We start from the raw sequence: 23,865 nt of genomic DNA on the forward strand, positions 1-23,865 counted from the left end.
CAACAGAGGGTGGGTGGGTGTCTGGGTCAACAGAGGGTGGGTGGGTGTCTGGGTCAACAGAGGGAGGGTGGGTGGGTTTTTGTCTGGGTCAACAGAGGGTGGGTGGGTGGGTTTTTGTCTGGGTCAACAGAGGGTGGGTGGGTTTTTGTCTGGGTCAACAGAGGGTGGGTGGGTGGGTTTTTGTCTGGGTCAACAGAGGGTGGGTGGGTGGCTGGGTCAACAGAGGGTGGGTGGGTGGGTCAACAGAGGGAGGGTGGGTGTCTGGGTCAACAGAGGGAGGGTGGGTGGGTGTCTGGGTCAACAGAGGGAGGGTGGGTGGGTGTCTGGGTCAACAGAGGGAGGGTGGGTGGGTGTCTGGGTCAACAGAGGGAGGGTGGGTGGGTGGGTGTCTGGGTCAACAGAGGGAGGGTGGGTGGGTGTCTGGGTCAACAGAGGGAGGGTGGGTGGGTGTCTGGGTCAACAGAGGGAGGGTGGGTGGGTGTCTGGGTCAACAGAGGGAGGGTGGGTGGGTGGGTGTCTGGGTCAACAGAGGGAGGGTGGGTGGGTGGGTGGGTGTCTGGGTCAACAGAGGGAGGGTGGGTGGGTGGGTGTCTGGGTCAACAGAGGGTGGGTGGGTGTCTGGGTCAACAGAGGGTGGGTGGGTGTCTGGGTCAACAGAGGGTGGGTGGGTTGGTGTCTGGGTCAACAGAGGGTGGGTGGGTTGGTGTCTGGGTCAACAGAGGGTGGGTGGGTGGGTGTCTGGGTCAACAGAGGGTGGGTGGGTGTCTGGGTCAACAGAGGGTGGGTGGGTGGGTGTCTGGGTCAACAGAGGGTGGGTGGGTGTCTGGGTCAACAGAGGGTGGGTGGGTGTCTGGGTCAACAGAGGGTGGGTGGGTGTCTGGGTCAACAGAGGGTGGGTGTCTGGGTCAACAGAGGGTGGGTGTCTGGGTGGGTGGGTGTCTGGGTCAACAGAGGGTGGGTGGGTGGGTGTCTGGGTCAACAGAGGGTGGGTGGGTGGGTGTCTGGGTCAACAGAGGGTGGGTGGGTGTCTGGGTCAACAGAGGGTGGGTGGGTGTCTGGGTCAACAGAGGGTGGGTGGGTGGGTGTCTGGGTCAACAGAGGGTGGGTGGGTGTCTGGGTCAACAGAGGGTGGGTGGGTGTCTGGGTCAACAGAGGGTGGGTGGGTGTCTGGGTCAACAGAGGGTGGGTGGGTGGGTGTCTGGGTCAACAGAGGGTGGGTGGGTGTCTGGGTCAACAGAGGGTGGGTGGGTGTCTGGGTCAACAGAGGGTGGGTGGGTGTCTGGGTCAACAGAGGGTGGGTGGGTGTCTGGGTCAACAGAGGGTGGGTGGGTGTGTGTGTGTGTGTGTGTGTGTGTGTGTGTGTCTGGGTCAACAGAGGGTGGGTGGGTGGGTGTGTGTGTGTGTGTCTGGGTCAACAGAGGGTGGGTGGGTGGGTGTGTGTGTGTCTGGGTCAACAGAGGGTGGGTGGGTGTGTGTGTGTGTCTGGGTCAACAGAGGGTGGGTGGGTGTGTGTGTGTGTCTGGGTCAACAGAGGGTGGGTGGGTGTGTGTGTGTGTGTGTGTCTGGGTCAACAGAGGGTGGGTGGGTGTGTGTGTGTGTCTGGGTCAACAGAGGGTGGGTGGGTGTCTGGGTCAACAGAGGGTGGGTGGGTGTCTGGGTCAACAGAGGGTGGGTGGGTGTCTGGGTCAACAGAGGGTGGGTGGGTGTCTGGGTCAACAGAGGGTGGGTGGGTGTCTGGGTCAACAGTGGGTGGGTGGGTGTCTGGGTCAACAGAGGGTGGGTGGGTGTCTGGGTCAACAGAGGGTGGGTGGGTGGGTGGGTGTCTGGGTCAACAGAGGGTGGGTGGGTGGGTGGGTCAACAGAGGGTGGGTGGGTGTCTGGGTCAACAGAGGGTGGGTGGGTGGGTGGGTGTCTGGGTCAACAGAGGGTGGGTGGGTGGCTGGGTCAACAGAGGGTGGGTGGGTGTCTGGGTCAACGGTGGGTGGGTGGGTGGGTGTCTGGGTCAACGGTGGGTGGGTGGGTGGGTGTCTGGGTCAACAGAGGGTGGGTGGGTGTCTGGGTCAACAGAGGGTGGGTGGGTGTCTGGGTCAACAGAGGGTGGGTGGGCGGGTGTCTGGGTCAACAGAGGGTGGGTGGGCGGGTGTCTGGGTCAACAGAGGGTGGGTGGGCGGGTGTCTGGGTCAACAGAGGGTGGGTGGGCGGGTGTCTGGGTCAACAGAGGGTGGGTGGGCGGGTGTCTGGGTCAACAGAGGGTGGGTGTCTGGGTCAACGGTGGGTGGGTGGGTGTCTGGGTCAACGGTGGGTGGGTGGGTGTCTGGGTCAACGGTGGGTGGGTGGGTGTCTGGGTCAACGGTGGGTGGGTGGGTGGGTGTCTGGGTCAACGGTGGGTGGGTGGGTGGGTGTCTGGGTCAACAGAGGGTGGGTGGGTGTCTGGGTCAACAGAGGGTGGGTGGGTGTCTGGGTCAACAGAGGGTGGGTGGGTGTCTGGGTCAACAGAGGGTGGGTGGGTGTCTGGGTCAACAGAGGGTGGGTGGGTGTCTGGGTCAACAGAGGGTGGGTGGGTGTCTGGGTCAACGGTGGGTGGGTGGGTGGGTGGGTGTCTGGGTCAACAGAGGGTGGGTGGGTGTCTGGGTCAACAGAGGGTGGGTGGGTGGGTGTCTGGGTCAACAGAGGGTGGGTGGGTGTCTGGGTCAACAGAGGGTGGGTGGGTGGGTGTCTGGGTCAACAGAGGGTGGGTGGGTGTCTGGGTCAACAGAGGGTGGGTGGGTGGGTGTCTGGGTCAACAGAGGGTGGGTGGGTGGGTGTCTGGGTCAACAGAGGGTGGGTGGGTGGGTGTCTGGGTCAACAGAGGGTGGGTGGGTGTCTGGGTCAACAGAGGGTGGGTGGGTTGGTTTTTGGGTGGGTCAGTCAGAGGGTGGGTGGGTCAGTCAGAGGGTGGGTGGGTGGGTCAGTCAACAGAGGGTGGGTGGGTGGGTCAGTCAACAGAGGGTGGGTGGGTGGGTGGCTGGGTCAACAGAGGGTGGGTGGCTGGGTCAACGTTTTTGGGTCAACAGTGGGTGGGTGGGTGGAATGGCTCTACAGAGGATGGGTGGTTGGGTCAGAGGGAGGGTGGGTGGTTGGGTCAACAGAGGGAGGGAGGGTGGGTGGTTGGGTCAACAGAGGGTGGGTGGGTCAACAGATGGAGGGAGGGTGGGTGGTTGGTTGGGTCAACAGTGGGTGGGTGGCTGGCTCTACAGAGGATGGGTGGTTGGGTCAACAGAGGGAGGGTAGTTGGTTGGGTCAACAGAGGGAGGGTGGGTGGTTGGGTCAACAGAGGGTGGATGGGTCAACAGAGGGAGGGAGGGTGGGTGGTTGGGTCAACAGAGGGTGGGTGGCTGGGTCAACGTTTTTGGGTCAACAGTGGGTGGGTGGGTGACTGGCTCTACAGAGGATGGGTGGTTGGGTCAGAGGGAGGGTGGGTGGTTGGTTGGGTCAACAGAGGGTGGGTGGGTGGTTCGTTGGGTCAACAGAGGGAGGGTGGGTGGGTCAACAGAGGGTGGGAGGGAAGGTCAACAGAGGGAGGGAGGGTGTGAGGGTGGGTGGGTCAACAGAGGGAGGGAGGGTGTGAGGGTGGGTGGGTCAACAGAGGGAGGGTGGGAGGATGGGTGGGTGGGTCAACAGAGGGAGGGTGGGTGGGTCAACGGAGGGAGGGAGGGTGGGAGGGAGGGTGGGAGGGAGGGTGGTTGGGTCAACGGAGGGAGGGAGGGTGGGTCAACAGAGGAAGGGAGGGAGGGAAGGTCAACAGAGGGAGGGAGGGTGGGTCAACAGAGGGAGGGAGGGTGGTTGGCTCAACAGAGGAAGGGAGGGAGGGAAGGTCAACAGAGGGAGGGAGGGAAGGTCAACAGAGGAAGGGAAGGTCAACAGAGGAAGGGAAGGTCAACAGAGGAAGGGAAGGTCAACAGAGGGAGGGAAGGTCAACAGAGGGAGGGAAGGTCAACAGAGGGAGGGAGGGTGGGTGGTTGGGTCAACAGAGGGAGGGAGGGTGGGTGGTTGGGTCAACAGAGGGAGGGAGGGTGGGTGGTTGGGTCAACAGAGGGAGGGAGGGTGGGTGGTTGGGTCAACAGAGGGAGGGAGGGTGGGTGGGAAGGTCAACAGAGGGAGGGAGGGAGGGAAGATCAACAGAGGGAGGGAGGGAAGGTCAACAGAGGGAGGGTGGGAAGGTCAACAGAGGAAGGGAAGGTCAACAGAGGAAGGGAAGGTCCACAGAGGGAGGGAGGGTGGGTGGCTCAACAGAGGGAGGGTGGGTGGGTTAACAGAGGGAGGGTGAGTCGGTCAACAGAGGGAGGGAGGGAGGGTGAGTCGGTCAACAGAGGGAGGGAGGGAGGGTGGTTGGTTCAACAGAGAGAGGGAGGGTGGGTGGGTGGGTGGGTCAACAGAGAGAGGGAGGGTGGGTGGGTGGGTGGGTCAACAGAGAGAGGGAGGGTGGGTGGGTGAACAGAGAGAGGGAGGGTGGGTGGGTGGGTGAACAGAGAGAGGGAGGGTGGGTGGGTGGGTCAACAGAGAGAGGGAGGGTGGGTGGGTGGGTCAACAGAGAGAGGGAGGGTGGGTGGGTGGGTCAGAGGGAGGGAGGGTGGGTGGATCAACAGAGAGAGGGAGGGAGGGTGGGTGGGATCAACAGAGGGAGGGTGGGTGGGTCAACAGAGAGAGGGAGGGAGGGTGGGTGGGTCAACAGAGAGAGGGAGGGAGGGTGGGTGGGTCAACAGAGAGGGAGGGATGGTGGGTGGGTCAACAGAGGGAGGGAGGGTGGGTGGGTCAACAGAGGGAGGGAGAGTGGGTCAACATAGGGAGGGAGGGAGAGTGGGTCAACATAGGGAGGGAGGGAGGGTGGGTCAACGGAGGGAGGGAGGGAGGGTGGGTCAACAGAGGGAGGGAGGGTGGGTGGGTCAACAGAGGGAGGGAGGGTGGGTGGGTCAACAGAGGGAGGGAGGGAGGGTCCACAGAGGGAGGGAGGGTGGATGGGTCAACAGAGGGAGGGAGGGTGGGTGGGTCAACAGAGGGAGGGAGGGTGGGTCAACAGAGGAAGGGAGGGTCGAGGAAGGGAGGGTCGAGGGAGGGAGGGTGGGTCAACAGAGGGAGGGAGGGTGGGTCAACAGTGGGTGGGTAGGTGGGTCAACAGGGTGGGTGGGTAGGTGGGTCAACAGGGTGGGTGGGTGAGGGTGGTTGTGTGGGTCAATAGAGGGTGGGTGTGTGTTTGGGTTAACAGAGGGAGTGTGTTTGGGTTAACAGAGGGTGGGTGGTTGCGTCAACAGAGTGGTTGGGTCAACAGAGGGTTTTGGGTCAACATTTGGGTCAACATTTGGGTCAACAGAGGGTGGGTAGGTGGGTCAGAGGGTGGGTGGGTAGGTGGGTCAGAGGGTGGGTGGGTCAACAGGGTGGGTGGGTGGGTGGTTGTGTGGGTCAACAGAGGGTGGGTGGTTGGGTCAACAGAGTGGTTGGGTCAACAGAGGGTTTTGGGTCAACAGAGGGTTTTGGGTCAACAGAGGGTTTTGGGTCAACAGATTTTGGGTCAACAGAGGGTGGGTGGAAAGAACACACATCGGAGGCAACAGGCACTGGAGGGAGGGCGGCCTGTGGGCAAGAAACAGCGAAGGGGTGGTGGGCGACTAGCAAGCAGACTGCCAATGGATCTGTAGGGAGGGGTTGGGAGCTAACACACGGACAACAGAAGATGGGAGGGAGGTGCTGGGGCAAGGTGACAGACAGGGGAGTTTTGGCAGGCGAGAGCAACAGAGAATTAGGATAAGTACACAAGGGAGGGAGTGGCTAAAAAGGGCATTTCTGATCACAGTGCAAATATGGAATGATTTCCTGCAAAGACTGTTTAATTTAATTTGGCTTCAATAGTTTTAAGATTCGGTCAAGCTATGTGCAACTGGGGAAAAAGATTTCGAAATATTACAGGAAAATCTTCAACAGTGTTCCATCTGGCCATTAGAACTATGTCGTAAGAATTTCAGAGATTTGAGGCCCTTTTGCAAAAGGGGGACATGAGATGTTTTAACTCGCTTTTGGAGCCTCAGCAGTGCAGTTTTATTTAAGAAACTTTTTAAACTATGCTTTAGTAGCACTAATAACCACAATGCAAAACTGCGTAAAGCAAAAACACAACTTCCCGTTCAAATTTTAACATACTGTAATTCACTGTTTCATGGAAAGCAAACCACATTTGTTCAAAATGATGAAAGACATTGTGAATGAAGTCAACACAGGCGGCTATTTTCACTCGTAAACAGTTGAAAATTTGAATAAAATTGGCTAAATGCTGCATTGACTGCATAAGAGCAAAATTTAGAAAAGGCCAATAACAGACTATTTGGCAAGCAAGCATTCAGTCTAAACTTTAGTGAGTAGCAGCAGAAATAAATCTTTGTCAGGTGTCTGACTCTGATGCAAGTTTATGGGTTCCACTTGTTGAGAAAGTGGTATACCAATGATAAATGGTGCTGAACTACTGATGATGTGAAGTTAATTTTTAAATGCCTACATTTCAATTAGCCTTCTGCCAGGAAAAATACAAAGAAATGAACATTTCACGTCAAAGGTTTATTTAATTGCGCTCATACCTGAATAGGGAATATTTTTACAGCTACATATTCAGTCAATAACTGAGCTTTCCAGACACAGCCAAACCTTCCCCGAGCTTTAACCTCCAGCAGCTGCAATGGCTTCAACCCCATCAGAGGGGATGGTGGTGGCGGCCCTGGGTCCTAAAACATACACCAAAGAAATGTAAGAATACTTTAACGGTACCCATATCTACTGGTAAATCAAGCAAGAAAACATGCAATATTTTCAACCAAACAAAACACAGGTGGAGTGTTTCTAAAAGTATCTTTGCTATTCAAGTAATGTAAGAATTTGATAAATCAAAATTATAAAGTACCTTAAAAGAGACTTAGTCCACAGGGTCTCCTGTCAAACCTATGGCTAGGTATCCACCTAGTGGCCACACCAAAAATTGTACGTCCAAGTAGTTATTTCAGAACCTTGTGCCAGTACGCATGAGGACACAAAGTGGCCACAATCCCCACCCTTGTGTAGATGGGGACCCTCGTTAAAAAGGAATTTATCCGAGACTGCTTTGACCAATGAAAGCGCGGCAAGTGGGAGAGTGTTTTGAACAGGAGAGAAAGAACTAGAAGAACCACCAAAACAGGTAACATTGTTCTACTCGGTCTCATATTTTACATTAGAAAGTTAAGAAAGAAAAATAAAGTCAACAATGGGAAGCAAATAATGCATGAGATGTTTCACGCAAACAAGCTTATCAAGCTGTAGCAAACAAATTGCTCATCCCATCTTGAAGCGTCATGGGGCTAGCATGCATGTGGAGTGGCGCCTATAGCACAAACAGAAAAATGCGCACACAATATGTCAGCCACATTGATTTGGTCCTGGTGAATTCTAAACAGCAGACTGAAAAATGACGATTGCGTAGCTGTACCATAGGAAATGTAGAAGATAATAGCAACCGTGGCCATGAAAGTGTGATGTACTGCATATGTATGAACGCATGAGACAAAGCTGGCCACAAGATCCCAAATCCCTGGCTTTATTTATATAAACTCCAAGTCCCACCGAGTGTACACCAAAGGATGTTACTGGGACCCTGGGCGATAAGCACATGGTCAATGTATGGTGATGTCTACAGATTATAACAAGGCTATGTTCTTAAATGGTGTCAGGGCCTCAAACAAAGTCAACATCTTGCAAGTCTTGATGGTTAGGCGCTTGTTTATGGTTTAAAAGAAAATAATGGTATGTCCCTATCATTAGGTGTTGGGACAACATGTAGAGGGCCCACAAGAGGAGGAAACAAGGTTTGTTTTATACAGACAAAAGTAGAGGTGTCCTTTATGAACATGGCTGTGGAAGCTGCAGAACATAGCTTGTCCTGACCATTATTGGCACACAGCTTTTGGTGAACTACTTAGTTACTTTTGGGACAGCAATGTCCCACACACAGTACAGTCATGTTGCCCTGCCCTTGGTGCCCAACTGCGAGAATCTGGAATCCAAGTTTTTGATTACATTGCCAGTCTAGTGGTAATATAGCATTTATGCGAAGGTTTGTCCGATGACATAAGTAAGATGCTTGACGAGGAGGGCCGCGCAAAGCATGCTCTCTTTTGTGGGATAAACAAGGATATGACAGACTATCATGAGTTTTGTATGTACAGCCGTGCTGTCAGCGTAATGAGGTTTTCTGAACCATAGTTGTGATCTTTTTATCTTTGTGAAAAAAGCACTTTTATACCAGTCCACTTACATAAGGTTCTACTTCTACAAGCTTATGCAGGTCCTCGGCCTAACATACCAGTGCATGTTTGCACATTTGAATTTGTGTGGCCTTTGTGGGGAATATATATATAAAGTATGTGTGTGAAGCAGAATATGGAGGCCTGTGGGTTCCATTTTGGAAGCTCTTGGCCTGTTCATATACACGAAATGGAGGCGACTGTTTCTCCACACACTGGAAGTGTACTGCTAACATTCCAGTACGTGAAGGGTCCTTTAGGTGAGGCTAGCCTTTTGTCCCTCTTCCTGATGACTTAAGTGTGGTTGATAAAGTGCAGAATGCTTACAGGTCTTTATGCCGCTGCTGTAGGTGCTTTAATGTGTAGACAACCCTGCTGTGGAGAGCATCAATCTAGACAAAGGTTGAGTATGGAAATCTTAATAAAAATAGAAGCTGTTGACCCACTTGTTTTTCCAGTTCCAAGTTCTCTCTGGACAAAGAAGGGTGTACTCTGCAGACTAAAACACTGAACTGCTAAGCAACCACAGAGAGTGTCTGCTGATAGTCAGTTTCCAGGAGGTGAGGGGATATCACCTGGAGTCTGACCTGGAAGTAAGAGCTGCCTCCCTGTTAAGACACCTGAAAGCTGGCCTTTTTTTTGTTTGTTTTTTTTTGTTTTTTAAGAAGAGGGAAGGAGTGAGCCAACCCAGCTGGAGGAACTGATTACCAGAACAGAACCAGCTGACCTGAGAGCGAAGGGTTTGTCCACAACAGACTCACAAGAGAAAGACTGGTAGGCTCCTGCATAAGAACATTGTCTCTCTCGCCAAAGTGGCTAGCCGGAGCACTGTCCTGAAGCATGCCCAAGTGGACTGTGCCACTGTGACAAAAGTTTTGCCTCGAAGCAGACAAAACGACAGTAAAGTCAGAAGTGTGGTCGGAGTGGACTTTGCCACCACATTAACAGACTGGACTTGAGAGGCTGAAGACAGTGACCAAACACTGTTGGCGTCTCAGCTACACCACTGTCTGACAAAATCCTGTAGTGACCTGGTGACATCTTACCCCGCCCACTAAGCCCAGAAGAGGGCCTGAGAACCACTGGAGACCATCAGTGACACTGGAGCCTGCCACAACCAGACTCTGGAGTGGCTACCTGTACCTGTTGCCTACCAGTCAGAAACAAGAGTACTGATACACCTGCACCCGGACAAGTCTTCCTCCTGGAAGAGGGAGACGGGAAATGAAATGTGCTGCGATGGCAACTGCAACCAACAAGGCCTCTTTGCATTGGTGAGAAGGTTAACACTAGGCTTAAGCCTGTAGAACTTAGCAGACTCTGCAGGAGAGAGGCAGCGCTGCAGCTGTGCTTGAATCCTGCCAATACAATTTAGTTTCAGATAGAGAAAGGGGAAAGTAAGTGGGATCGTGAACCCTGCATGCAGTAGCCCTGCGCTGGGGAGCTTAAGGGGGAGGAAAGGGAGAGACTGTAGTAGCAAAAAAGGAGAAATAACAGTTAAAAATGCACGTCCTGAGTGCCTATATCTTCACTTATACTCATTTCTATGCCAGTATCTTTTGTAACCTGAGCAAGCGTGAAAATTAATGGAGTTTCAGATAGTCGGAGCAGTGGAGACCTCCTTATCTGGCTGCAGTGAAGTTTTGATGAGTTACTTCTTAGCAGGAACGGGATTGAGAGATCAAGGCCTTGATGTCTTCATACACTGGCCCCAGAAGCACACTAGCACACCTTTCTGATTATGCCACCCTTACTGTGAGAGAATAGGGCTAACTGCAGAGGCCCCCTAACTTTTTTCCCCCATTTTCCACTTTTTGCTGTTGTTTTCCTGACTCTGATGGTGCCCTGGGTACTGCTAACCAGTCCGAGGGCCTGTGCTCTGTGTAAAATCAGAATGCAAATTAGGCTAATTATAATTGGCTAAGTCAACCTACCTATAAAGTCCCTAAGTCCCTAGTATATGGTAGGGCACGTGGGTTTAGGGACCTCAGCATAGGTAGTGCACCCATAGGTGCACTGCTGAGGTGCCCAGTGTCATTTTAAAGGCAGGCCTGCCTTGTTGGCTGCTTTTAAATTAAAGTTATATGCAAATTCGACTTTGGAATTAAAAGTAGTTCCAAAGTCTTAAACTACCGTATATTTACATATAAGTCACCCCTAAGGTGTGCCCCATGTACTCATTGTAGTGAATGGCCTCCATAGGCTAGAATGGGGAGACTTTATTTTAATTTTAAACTTCCCCTTAAGTACCAGATAACAGAAGTTTGGTATCAAATTAATTGTTATAATAAATCCCACAACTTCCAGTTGTTGGATTTAATATAACTTGTTCAGGTAAAGAGTTTGACTTTACCTGAAAAGTTGCCAACTTCAGCCCTGCAGTGTTTTTGCTGCAGTGCTCTGATTGGTCAGGCTGCCTTGGTGAGGTGAGAAGTGGCCTGGCTTCACACAAAGAGATGTCCCTGTGGGAGGAGATCTCCCCTCAGCAGATGGGGAGGGCTGCCAAACTGGTTTTCAAAGGCAGAGAAGGACATTTGGAGCAACCCAGCAACACCCCCACATCCTGCAAACCCAGACAATTAGGTGTCCCCTTGATTAGATTAGGAGAGGGCAGGAGAGGGGTGTGTATAGGATTTTTAGCCACATCAGTGGGTGTGCTCAGCCATATGTAACCTCCAAAAATCACTTTCAGCCATGATAGATTTTTGAGGAATGTTACTCCTTGGGACTGATTTTTGCCACACTTCCCAGGAAGTGGTCATCACAGGGGGAAGGACCCTCCTCCTGATTGGAGAAACAGGACCCCCCCCCCACCCTGTTTTTCACCCAGGAGTAGGGATAAAACTGGCAGACCTGCACCCACACCTCAGATTCCAAGAAGGAAGAACCACAGGAGAAGGAGGACTGGCCTGCTGGGCCCCTGGCCTGGACCCTGCACTCTGAAGGACTGCACCAGCTGCACACTTGGGCTTCACCACAAGAAGGATTTTGCCTGGCTTCAACTGGTTCAAGGAGGAACTCCCTGTTTGCTACATGTGAAAAATTGCAAACCAGAGTTCCCTGCACCAACTCCTGAAGAAACTAACCAGCTGACCAATGTCCAGTGGCCAAAAAGGAGTTTGCGCCAGGTCCATTCTGGGAGTTGTAGTCCACACCCCCGAGGATCATCTCAGAGCCTCTGGAACCTTGGGGTGAGCTGTGAACCCCAAAAGAACCTTAAAGGAACATCTGGAAGAAGATCCAGAAGTTTGGAGAACTTTTGGAAAAAAGCTCTATAGAGGGACCGACCTGCTGCGGCAACTCTAGCCGGCTTGCCTCAACCGCGACCCAGCCTGACTTGCAGGTTCGTCCTGGTGAAGAAAATCTCTAAAAAAGAGACTAAGTCCGAACGTAGGAAGTTGATCAGGACCTCCCAGACAGCGTATCCGAGGAGGGCTCCAAGGATGTCGGATCAAGATCCAGGTTTGCCCCGGTCGAATGATTTTCACCTCGAAAAAACGACTAAGTCCGAAGGTAAAAATCTCCACCGAGGGCTCCCGCGCCGCGTATCCGGAGAAGAGTTCCAAGAGGTCGGACTGAACTGGCAGGTTCGTCCAGCTGAAGAAAATCCTCAGAAAAACGACTAAGCCCGAAGGTAAACTTTTGACCAAGGCCTCCCGCGGGCTGTAGCCGAGCCGGGCTCCATCGCGGTCGGCCTTAAACTTTGACTTTTCCCCGGTCGACGTGCGACCAGATTGGCGCTTTTTGTTTCTAGGCGCTAGAAAACAATTTTTCCAAATTCATCTCTCCGGTTCCCCTTATCCGATTCTATTTGTTTTCGTGTCATTTTAAAGATAAAAATATCATCTATTTTTATAAATTGGTTTTGGATTTTTAAACTGCGTCCTGTGTTTTATTTAATTACTGGTTTGTGATATTATTTTAATGCTTTACACTCTGTCTCCTAAGTCAAGCATTGTCGCTCGTTGCACCTGAAGAGTTACAAAATGCATCCCTGAAACAAGTTGCAGGAGACTGATTCGGGGGAACTGATTGGCAAGATTTTACACATGTGCCATCTCGGTCTACAAACGGATAGCCAATCATGTAAAACAAACCTCTGCGACATGTATGCTCCTTTTGAGAAAAGAAACCTCTAAAGACAGGTAAGTCTGGCAATAAAAACAAACACTAGCTCTTTGAGGTTTATGCCCTAATAAGGCAAGGAAAATGAAACTCTGAAGAAAGGTGCACAAGAAACGAATAGAGGATGCGGCCTGGAATAAGATTTTGCCTTAAAAAATGAGGCTTTTAATTTCTTAGTATGTGTTACTCCAAATCAAACAGTAATATAGTGCAGCTATGTTCCCAAGTGAAGTTCGATACCGCGGGGAAATTACTTAAACATTTCACACAATACATTTTCATTGGTTCAGATGTACGTTTCCATCAAAATAATTAGGTTATAGAATTTATATTGAGTTCCGGGTATTTGAAAAAAAGTAAATGATGTACAGGAGATTATTTTAATGCATAACTCAAGAAGAGATCTAGGATTTGTAGGCAGTATTATAGTTGAGAAAGTGTCAAGCATCGTCTCAAGTTGCTCATAAACATATCACTATATTATGCCAAAATAACACGTGGTAAATTCTGCAAACATTATTTGTACATCAATTCAGGCAAACAGGAAAACACCCAATACAAAAACAACAAAAAACAAAGCAGAGACGAACGCACACTTATATGTACATTTATATGTATGCCCGCAAAAACAAACTAAATGGGTGTTAAGGTTGACGGGGGTTTTAATAGTTGCTACAGCGTAAAAATGTAATGATATTCACATTTTGAAGTACTACGTAACTATAGCATCAAGCTTCACAATACTCAAACATTCAATTTGCCTTAACTCACACCTCCGCAAACACGTATGTAAATACGATGTGGAGAAGAGAACGAGCAAGTATGTTGAGTGTGTAAGATAAAAAAAAAAATGCGACTAGGTATGTGAACGGGTAATTGGTTGAAATGGTGATCGCACAATTTCTGTATGCGTATATATGTAAGGCAATGAATGGTCCCTCTGTTTTTATGGTTCAGAGGTGCTGTCGTACATTATAACTTTTCCCAATATGGTAGTGTATAACACTACTTGCTGTATCTCATTAGGGCTTCTCCATTCTTGTCTTTATGTCATATTTAATCATTAGCAATGCAATTCCTAATGGTGCACACTGTGGTACTGTAGGTGTGAACTACGTTTGCCATTACGTCATTATTGCAAGGGTAGGCATTAAGGTTCTTCCTATGGTTGAGTTTTTTTTGCCATTAAATTTGAAACATTATACATTGTATTTCCTACATATTACTTTTGCTAACATGACAGCGTGGTTAATCTATTAAAATTGCATGATCAGTTTCTTAAAAAATAGCTAGTCTGTTTCAGTTTCCAAAACATACCCCAACTTGTGATGAGCAGGTTTTGTAATCAGGGGTGGTTTCTGCCTTGGGGCACTGACCCTCTGATATTTTGCCCCCCCCACTCCTTTATTTATTATGTGAATATACTGGCAGGCATACAGTAGGAACACACTTATAAGAATTGTAATCCAATTAGCGCGACTGCAAGCTAAACTTCAGCTGTGGGTGCAATGACGGCTCCGAAAGGGGTGGGACTTCAAGTGTGATAGACACACATGGGTAGCAGCGCAGGGCACCTGGGCTACAAAGTGCGCATGTCGGGTTGGACAGCTACCTTTTTCAGGCCAGCCCAACATGCACACTAGTGGCTTCTCTCAACTGCACATTAGTGAGTGGGGGGTGCTGAAAGCTGCAGGCTCTCAGTCTCCTAATGAGAGGCGAGTTGCCCCGCTTGAGCCAATCCTGGCGCTGCTTTCATACTGTGTAACAGCAAGGGTGCAGCATCTGGATTAGCTGTGCGACGCAGTTGCTGGTGCAGTTTGTGCACATAGCTCTGCCCATGGAGCATGACCAATCACTGTAAATTCTTATTGTCAAGCCGTGCAGTGACTGGACATTTCTGCCGTTGCTGGGCTGTTTGGCCAGCCTGTCTCCCTCACTGCGAGCCACAGCCAGATGGAGTCAAATCAGTGACATGTATCTCATGCTGCTGTCGAGAGGCCTTTTTGTGTGTAATCATCAGTCAATTGTCACCAAGATCCGAGTGCTGTGTAAGTGAAAGGAAAGCATTGCAGATTTAGAACACATTTAATTTGAGCAGTGTGTACAACTGTGTGTGAAGTTGTGAATGTGTGTGTGTGAAGTTGTGAATGTGAGTGTGTGAAGTTGTGAATGTGTGTGTGTGTGTGTGTGTGTGTGTGTGAAGTTGTGAATGTGTGTGTGTGAAGTTGTGAGTGTGTGTGTGTGAAGTTGTGAATGTGTGTGTGTGTGAAGTTGTGAATGTGTGTGTGTGTGAAGTTGTGAATGTGTGTGTGTGAAGTTGTGAATGTGTGTGTGAAGTTGTGAATGTGTTTGTGTGTGAAGTTGTGAATGTGTTTGTGTGTGAAGTTGTGAATGTGTTTGTGTGTGAAGTTGTGAATGTGTTTGTGTGTGAAGTTGTGAATGTGTTTGCGAAGTTGTGAATGTGTTTGTGTGTGCGAAGTTGTGAATGTGTGTGTGTGCGAAGTTGTGAATGTGTTTGTGTGTGCGAAGTTGTGAATGTGTTTGTGTGTGCGAAGTTGTGAATGTGTTTGTGTGTGCGAAGTTGTGAATGTGTTTGTGTGTGCGAAGTTGTGAATGTGTTTGTGAAGTTGTGAATGTGTTTGTGAAGTTGTGAATGTGTGTGAGATAGCGAGAAAGTATGTTTACGTGAGGTTTTACTCCTGGCTATCGCCCTGACAGACCTTGTACTCTCAATATCTTTGCTCTGCCTTTAAAGTCCAGCATATTTTCAGGGGCAGCTTTGGGCTCAAACACCTTCTCAGTAGACAGGAAATAAGCGTGTCTTGTCACCTATCATTGTTTGGGGAATGGGCTTGGAAAGTATGTGCTTTTGGGCACATGCATATCTGATACGAAATATTGATGCATGTAAAATCTGTTTACGCCACAACATTTCTGCAATTATTTGTATATCTGCATCCGTCTGATTTCAAGGGAGTTAAATTGAGAATGGGTGTACAAATGGGTCTAATTGTACAAGTCTCAGTGACTAAATATGTGCGCACACTTAGCTAATATTTTGGTGAGGTTTTCAAAGGTTATGGATAAAGCTCCTCAAAGTGCGGTTTCTGACTTCAGTTATAGCTTCATTGTTTTCTTTCTCCAGTTATTCTCCAACCTGGGTTGCATTGTTCCTTTGCACATGTTAATCTATTCAAGGTGTTCAGGGCCTGCATTTCAGATTGTTCTACCTCACGATCTTCTGCAACCGTTCCCTATGAACATGTCCAAGGGAATTCCCAGTCGCCTTAAGATAGACGATTTTCACTCCAGCTGCATACACTATTGTGTGCCAAAGTTTGAGGCAATCTATAGAAACATTGTAGGAAAGTAGCCTCTTTCCAGCAAGGTTACCCCCATTTTCGGCCTGTTTGTCAGTGTGTTTTGACTGTGTCATTGGCATCCTGCTTGTCAGGACCACTGTGCTTATGGTATGTGGCCTACTTGTCAGTATGTTTCACTGTTTTTGTCAGTAAGCTTAACTGTGTCACTGGAGTCCTGCTAACCTGAACTCCAGTGCTTATGCTCTCTCTGGTTCCAAATGTTTCCTCACATACTGGTGACCTGGTATTTCACTCCAAATTGGCATACTGGTCACCCCTTATAAGTCCTTAGTATAAGGTACCTTGGTACCCAGGGCATGGGTGTTCCAAAGGGTCCCTATGGGCTGCAACATTTATTTTGCCACCCATAGGGAGACCATGCAAAGGCTTCTACAGGACTGCCACTGTGGGAAATAGTGAAAGCACTATTTCACAGCCATTTTCACTGTACAAGGTCACTTATAAGTCACCTATAAGCCAGGCCGTCAGACCCTCAAGGCTGGGTGCAAAGTACCTGAGTGTGAGGGCACCCCTGCAGTAGCAGAGGGGCCCCCACGTCATCCAGGCCCATTTCCCCAGACTGCGTGAGTGCAGGGACGACCATTTTAAGTGTGAACTAGTCATAGGTCAAAACCTATGCCTAGCTTCACAATGGTAACTACGAATCTGGCCATGTAAGGTGTTTAACAATTGGGAATTGTACCACAATACTGATCCCAGTATTGGTTTGCAATCCCATGCACTCTGGGAGCTCCACAGTGGACCCCCAGCACGGCCATACCAGCCTTCTGAGGTTTTCCAGGCAGCCCCAGCTGCTGCCACCTCAGACAGGTTTCTGCCCTCCTGGTGCTTCAGCAGCTCAAACCCAGGAAGGCAGAACAAAGGATTTCCTTTGGGAGAGGGGTGTTACACCTTCTCCCTTTCGAAATAGGTGTTACAAGCATGGGGGGTATCCTCCCAGAGCACCTGGAAATGTTTTGAAGGGCGTAGATGGTGTCCTCCTTGCATAATCCAATCTACACTGGTTCAGGGACCCCCAATCCCTGCTCTGGCACGACCACTTCCCTGTCTATCACCACCCCAGGGGTGGTGCTCAGAGCTCCTCCAGAGTTTCCCTGGGTTCTGCCATCTTGTTTTCAGGATGGTCAGGTGTAGGAGGCTGGCCTGGTTTGTAGTGGTACCAAGGGGTACTTACACTCTGCACCAGGTCCAGTTATCCCTTATTAGTGTAGAAGAGGTGTCTAGCAGCTTAGGCTGATAGAAAAGGGTAGCTTAGCAGAGCAGCTTAGGCTGAACTAGGAGACGTGTGAAGCTCCTACTGTACCACTAGTGTCATATGCACAATATCATAAGAAAACACAATACACAGATATACTAAAAATAAATGTACTTTATTTTTATGACAATATGCCAAAGTATCTCAGTGAGTACCCTCAGTATGAGGATAGCAAATATACACAAGATATATGTACACAGTACCAAAATTATGCAGTCATAGCAATAGAAAACAGTGCAAGCAATGTACAGTCACAATAGGTTGCAATGAGAGCACATAGGTATAGGGGCAACACAAACCATATACTCTAGAAGTGGAATGCGAACCACGAATGGACCCCAAACCTATGTGAGCTTGTAGAGGGTCGCTGGGACTGTAAGAAAACAGTGAGGGTTAGAAAAATAGCCCACACCAAGACCCTGAAAAGTGGGTGCAAAGTGCACCTAAGTTCCCCAGAGAGCACAGAAGTTGTGATAGGGGAATTCTGCAAGGAAGACCAACACCAGCAATGCAACAACAATGGATTTCCGGACGAGAGTACCTGTGGAACAAGGGGACCAAGTCCAAAAGTCACGATCAAGTCGGGAGTGGGCAGATGCCCAGGAAATGCCAGCTGTGGGTGCAAAGAAGCTGCCACCGGATGGTAGAAGCTGTGGATTCTGCAAGAACGAAGAGGACTAGGAACTTCCCCTTTGGAGGATGGATGTCCCACGTCGTGAAGAAGCTTGAAGAGGTGCTTCCGTGCAGAAAGATCATAAACAAGCCTTGCTAGCTGCAAGGGTCCCGGTTGGGTTTTTGGATGCTGCTGTGGCCCAGGAGGGACCAGGATGTCGCCAATTGCGTGAGGAGACAGAGGGGGCGTCCAGCAAGACAAAGAGCCCACTCAGAAGCAAGCAGCACCCGCAGAAGTGCCGAACAGGAACTACGAAGAAGAGTGAACCGGAGCTCACCCGAAGTCACAAAGGAAGGTCCCACGACGCCGGAGGACAACTCAGGAGGTCGTGCACTGCAGGTTAGAGTGTCAGGGGCCCAGGCTTGGATGTGCACAAAGGAAATCCTGGAAGAGTGCACAGGAGCCGGAGCAGCTGCAAATCACGCGGTACCCAGCAATGCAGTCTAGCGTGGGGAGGCAAGGACTTACCTCCACCAAACTTGGACTGAAGAGCCACTGGACTGTGGAAGTCAGTTGGACAGAGTTGCTGAGTTCCAGGGACCACGCTCGTCGTGCTGAGAGGGGACCCAGAGGACCGGTGATGCAGTCTTTTGGTGCCTGCGGTTGCAGGGGGAAGATTCCGTCGACCCACAGGAGATTTCTTCAGAGCTTCTAGTGCAGAGAGGAGGCAGACTACCCCCACAGCATGCACCACCAGGAAAACAGTCGAGAAGGCGGCCGGATCAGCGTTACAAGGTCGCAGTAGTCGTCTTTGCTACTTTGTTGCAGTTTTGCAGGCTTCCAGAGCAGTCAGCGGTCGATTCCTTGGCAGAAGGTGAAGAGAGAGAGATGCAGAGGAACTCTGATGAGCTCTTGCATTTGTTATCTAAAGAATTCCCCAAAGCAGAGACCCTAAATAGCCAGAAAAGGAGGTTTGGCTACTTAGGAAGGAGGATAGGCTAGCAACACCGGTAAGAGCCTATCAGAAGGAGTCTCTGATGTCACCTGCTGGCACTGGCCACTCAGAGCAGTCCAGTGTGCCAGCAGCACCTCTGTTTCCAAGATGGCAGAGGTCTGGAGCACACTGGAGGAGCTCTGGGCACCTCCCAGGGGAGGTGCAGGTCAGGGGAGTGGTCACTCACATTTCCTTTGTCCAGTTACGCGCCAGAGCAGGGCTGCGGGATCCCTGAACCGGTGTAGACTGGCTTATGCAGAGATGGGCACCATCTGTGCCCATCAAAACATTTCCAGAGGCTTGGGGAGGCTACTCCTCCCCAGCCCTGACACCTTTTTCCAAAGGGAGAGGGTGTAACACCCTCTCTCAGAGGAAGTCCTTTGTTCTGCCTTCCTGGGCCAAGCCTGGCTGGACCCCAGGAGGGCAGAAACCTGTCTGAGGGGTTGGCAGCAGCAGCTGCAGTGAAACCCCGGGAAAGGTAGTTTGGCAGTACCCGGGTCTATGCTAGAGACTCAGGGGATCATGGAATTGTCTCCCCAATGCCGACAATTCCATGATCTTAGACATGTTACATGGCCATGTTCGGAGTTACCATTGTGACGCTATACATATGTCGTGACATATGTATAGTGCACGCGTGTAATGGTGTCCCCGCACTCACAAAGTCCGGGGAATTTGCCCTGAACAATGTGGGGGCACCTTGGCTAGTGCCAGGGTGCCCACACACTAAGTAACTTAGCACCCAACCTTTACCAGGTAAAGGTTAGGCATATAGGTGACTTATAAGTTACTTAAGTGCAGTGGTAAATGGCTGTGAAATAACGTGGACGTTATTTCACTCAGGCTGCAATGGCAGGCCTGTGTAAGAATTGTCAGAGCTCCCTAAGGGTGGCAAAAGAAATGCTTCAGCCCATATAGATCTCCTGGAACCCCAATACCCTGGGTACCTCAGTACCATATACTAGGTAATTATAAGGGTGTTCCAGTATGCCAATGTAAATTGGTGAAATTGGTCACTAGCCTGTTAGTGACAATTTGGAAAGAAATGAGAGAGCATAACCACTGAGGTTCTGGTTAGCAGAGACTCAGTGAGACAGTTAGTGATAACACAGGTAACACATACAGGGCACACTTATGGGCACTGGGGCCCTGGCTGGAGGGTCCCAGTGACACATACAACGAAAACAACATATATACAGTGAAATATGGGGGTAACATGCCAGGCAAGATGGTACTTTCCTACATCAGGGAACTCTGGGAGCATCTGAACGGCCAGTGCCAGCAGGTGACGTCAGAGACCCCTCCTGATAGGTGCTTACCTGGTTAGGTGACCAGTCCCCCTTTCAGGGCTATTTAGGGTCTTTCCTCTTGGTATTTCTTCAGATTCGGAATGCAGGAATCATCTGCATCTTTTACTTCATCTTCTACCGATAAATCAACCACTGACTGCTCCAAGAACTCTACAAAAGTGCAACAAAGAAGCAAAGACGACTTCAGCAACTTTGTAACTTCACCTCTTGCCAGCATCTACAACAGCTTTCAGGTCATGCACTCTCCGAGGATTGGCTGTCTTCAGCCTGCCCCAGAAGAACCGAAAGATTTTCCTGTGGAGTGACAGTCACTTCCCTGCTTCAGCAGGCACCTCTCTGCAGCGACGACCGGTGGCTTAGGTCCCCTCTCCAGATGACAGGCATGGATCCATCAACACAGGTGGTAGACTAGACTAAAGTGACTCAGACAGTCCCAACGTCCAGCTGTCCAACTTTGGTGGAGGTAGGAGCTTGCCTCCCCATGTACAGTGCGACTTGCAGTTACCAAGGCTTGTGTGCGACCTTCCAAGAAGTTCTTCATGCACAGCACAGCTTAGGCCCCCAGCACTCCATCCTGCGACGCACAGCTTCCTGAGTGGTTATCTGGTGGCGTGGGAATTCTTTGGGTCGTGCTGCGTGGGCCTCCAATTGTACCTTCTTTGTCCCCGGGCTGTGGGACTCCTGTGCGCGCTGCCTGGTCTTCTGAGGACTCTCCGAGTTGCTGACAGCCCTCTCTGTCTCTCCTCCCCTGGGTAGAGTCGACCTGGCCCTTTCCTGGCCCGGGAGCATCATTTTCCGCTAACCACGAGCTTTGTGTTTACCAATGCTTGTTGGCGGAATCCAGTGACGCAAACCAGACTACATTCATCCATCTGGTGTGAGGCATCTTTAGCACTAACCAGGAACCTGCATCGGTCTTATTTGGTGCAGTACTGACTGTCTTCTCACCAGTGGTTCTTCTTTTGCACCTTCATCCGGGTTAGCAGGGGCTCCTGTTCTCCCTAGACACTTCAGTGCTTCTTGGACTTGGTCCTCTTCTTCCACAGGTCTTCAGGTCCAGGAATCCATCATTGGTGTCTTGCAGTCTCTTCTGGTCCTTCCACTAGCTTCTATCAAGGCTTCTAGTGTATTTTAGGAAACTTGCTGTGTTTTACTCCTGCTTTCCTGGGCTCTGGGGTGGGTTATTTAACTTACCTTTGGTGTTTTCTTACTCTCCCAGTTGCCCTCTACACACTGCACTTGCCTAGGTGGGAAACCGACTTTCGCATTCCACTATTTTAGTATATGGTTTATGTTCCCCCTAGGCCCACTGCAACCTATTGTGATTTTTCACTATTTGCACTTTTTTCCTACTGTGTACTTACCTGTTTTTGGTTACTAGTGAATATATTGAGTAATTAACTTACCGCCTAAGGGAGTATAATCTGCCAAGTATTTTTGGCCCTGTGTCACTAAAATAAAGTACCTTTATTTTTGTAACACTTAGTATTGTCTTTCATGTGTGTGAGTACTATGTGACTACAGTGGTATTGCAAAAGCTTTGCATGTCTCCTAGTTCAGCCTTGGTTGCTCTGCCTACAGCTACCTCTAGACAGCCTGGCTTCTAGAAACTGACTAAATTTCACTAATAAGGGATAACTGGACCTGGTATAAGGTGCAAGTACCTTGGGTACCCACTACAAACCAGGCCAGCCTCCTACAAATATCATGCCAGAGGGGCTTCTATTCAAGACAGGTTTCCCTTGCCTTTGACCCTCCCCAACCCCAAGACTCCCACTCCTAAGTGTTCAGGATTCTTCAATCCAACACCAAATTGGAGCAAGCCTTCAGTCTGGTGTCTTGTAGACAGTGGCAGTGGGTGGATGTAGTTTGAAAATCAAGTATAGTGTGCGTAAGGGCTGGAGTTGTGGCAGGATAAGGAGGTGCACCTTGAACCTTGAAAGCAAAAGGCCTGCTTGTGTTGCCATGTGCAATATCTTTATTGATGTCATAACTACATTTTCACAATTGCCTCACTAACTTTTTTGCTTTCTCAAATTTGCTTGAAAATGCACCTTTTGCCCACTCTCGGGAGAGAATAGAGACGAACACCCCTTATAGAAGCCAGGTTCGCTAGCTATGTTCACTCACAACATGTTACTCATCCTGAGCTTTTATGCCCCACCACTTTCAAATGTTACCCACCGCCACTCTTTGTAAGATGGTCGAGAGAGCTGGAGTAATTGGTTTTGGAAAGCTGAACAGACATGTTGTGTTTCTTTTCAAGGTGTTCATTTATAAGCTGTCCGGTGAACACTGGGTACGTTTATCTCTAGAATCTAGTGTAACATTTTTGAGGGGAAGCGGTATGAGTCTGTTAAGTGTAACAAATGGGATGCCAGGCCATGAGCAAATATGACGTAAACTTTATGTCTGAGGTGATGCACTCAGCAGTGCAATAATTCAACGTACCGAGGCAAGGCACAGAATGACAGAAAGGCTGTTGTGCATTAAAAGTTTGGAGGATTTTCAGTGAGTGTTTTTTAAAGATGTGATCCAAACATTGCCTTCAGTGATTGCCATATTGTTTGGGAAAGTGTAGTGCTTTGAGACCCTTACCCTTTTATGGTCTGGCTAGACAGCGCAGCTATCACTAGGCAATTATGTGAGAGCATCACTAGGTGTGGTGGTGGTGGGTGGAGTCCTTGGCTTGCCCACATGCTGGGAGTCTGGTGTACATATTTTAATTGGGCAGATGTGTGCTTCCACAAATGCAGCTGTGATCATTTTATTTATCCAGCCCGCTGAAGTTGAACTGTCAGGGGCACACACATGACCTTACAATGCTGTAAAAGTGTCTTGGGTGACTAGATAATTTGTTGTGTTGGTCTTTCTCTGGCACCAGCACCATGGGAGATTGGCATTCATTAACCCACAGGTCTGGCCTGAGAGTGCAACTGTCACCTAACTATTTAAACTACGTCAATATTATTCTACAGATGTTTGTTTCCACACAAATATCCATTCCCACGCTATTCGTAATGCTTCACATTACCAAACGACATGCCTTTAAAGCTAGACCTAATGGCACGGTCAATGGCCGTGTTATAGTTTTTAATCAATTCAACCATCGAGCACCAAATGTCACAAGCTGAATGATTTGCCTTGGAGGGTCACATTTGTGAGGTGGAAAATGGCATTTCCAAAGGATGGATGTTTTGACTAACTCCGGAAGTATACTGTTGTAATCAGTGTGTGTGTCTAGATTAATAAATGTGCTACAAAGCAAAACAAGAAAAGAGTAAGTCTGAGTCAAGTTAGAAAAATATGCGTTATACCTCTAATAAACAATTAAGTTTATGAATTTTGGCATATTAAATCCAGATTAGGTTAGGGTTATCACAGACACCAAAGTATCCCCATGCAACCATTTATGCTGGCGGATCTCTATTCAATTGTGTTAATAACTCCTTGTACATGGTACAATTAAGACAAAAAAATGATCTTTACAATAAAATAAAAATGTTAATTTAGCGACACTGCCCTTCTTTGAAAAGCATGCATGATGACATGCACATTCATTTCCCCCCTTTCGGAACCCCATGCAATACGTTAGATCATTTTGAATCACCTTTTCCCCACAACTGTACTGTTACCACATAAAACCCTTCCTCCCTTAAAAACAAACATGTTTCATCTTACCTCTATCATTATGTGAAAGGCGTGCTTGTGAAGAAAACACAGGCAAAATACATTACTTCTCGTATGAAGACAGAAATGAAAATAAGATTAAGCAAATCTAAAACAGGTGTTAAAAAAGTGTTTAATGTAAAGAAGGACAAGTATAGTTCCTATATAAAGGAATAGAAGTAGACAGGATAAGGTGTTTCAGAAAAAAAACAATCCATA

The 23,865-nt window shown here is 49.3% G+C and overlaps 1 protein-coding gene across 1 annotated transcript in view; it reads right to left on the minus strand.

Moving 5' to 3' along the window:
• ACVR2A (activin A receptor type 2A) overlaps window positions 1-23,865 on the minus strand; it is a 249,853-nt gene that overhangs the window by 139,766 nt on the left and 86,222 nt on the right. Inside the window, exon 5 of the mRNA XM_069225237.1 lies at window positions 6,603-6,746. Coding sequence (XP_069081338.1) covers window positions 6,603-6,746 — 144 coding nt within the window. The remainder of the gene's footprint in view (window positions 1-6,602; window positions 6,747-23,865) is intronic.

This window comes from Pleurodeles waltl, chromosome 3_1 (assembly GCF_031143425.1).
Source record: "Pleurodeles waltl isolate 20211129_DDA chromosome 3_1, aPleWal1.hap1.20221129, whole genome shotgun sequence".
NCBI lineage: Eukaryota > Metazoa > Chordata > Amphibia > Caudata > Salamandridae > Pleurodeles > Pleurodeles waltl.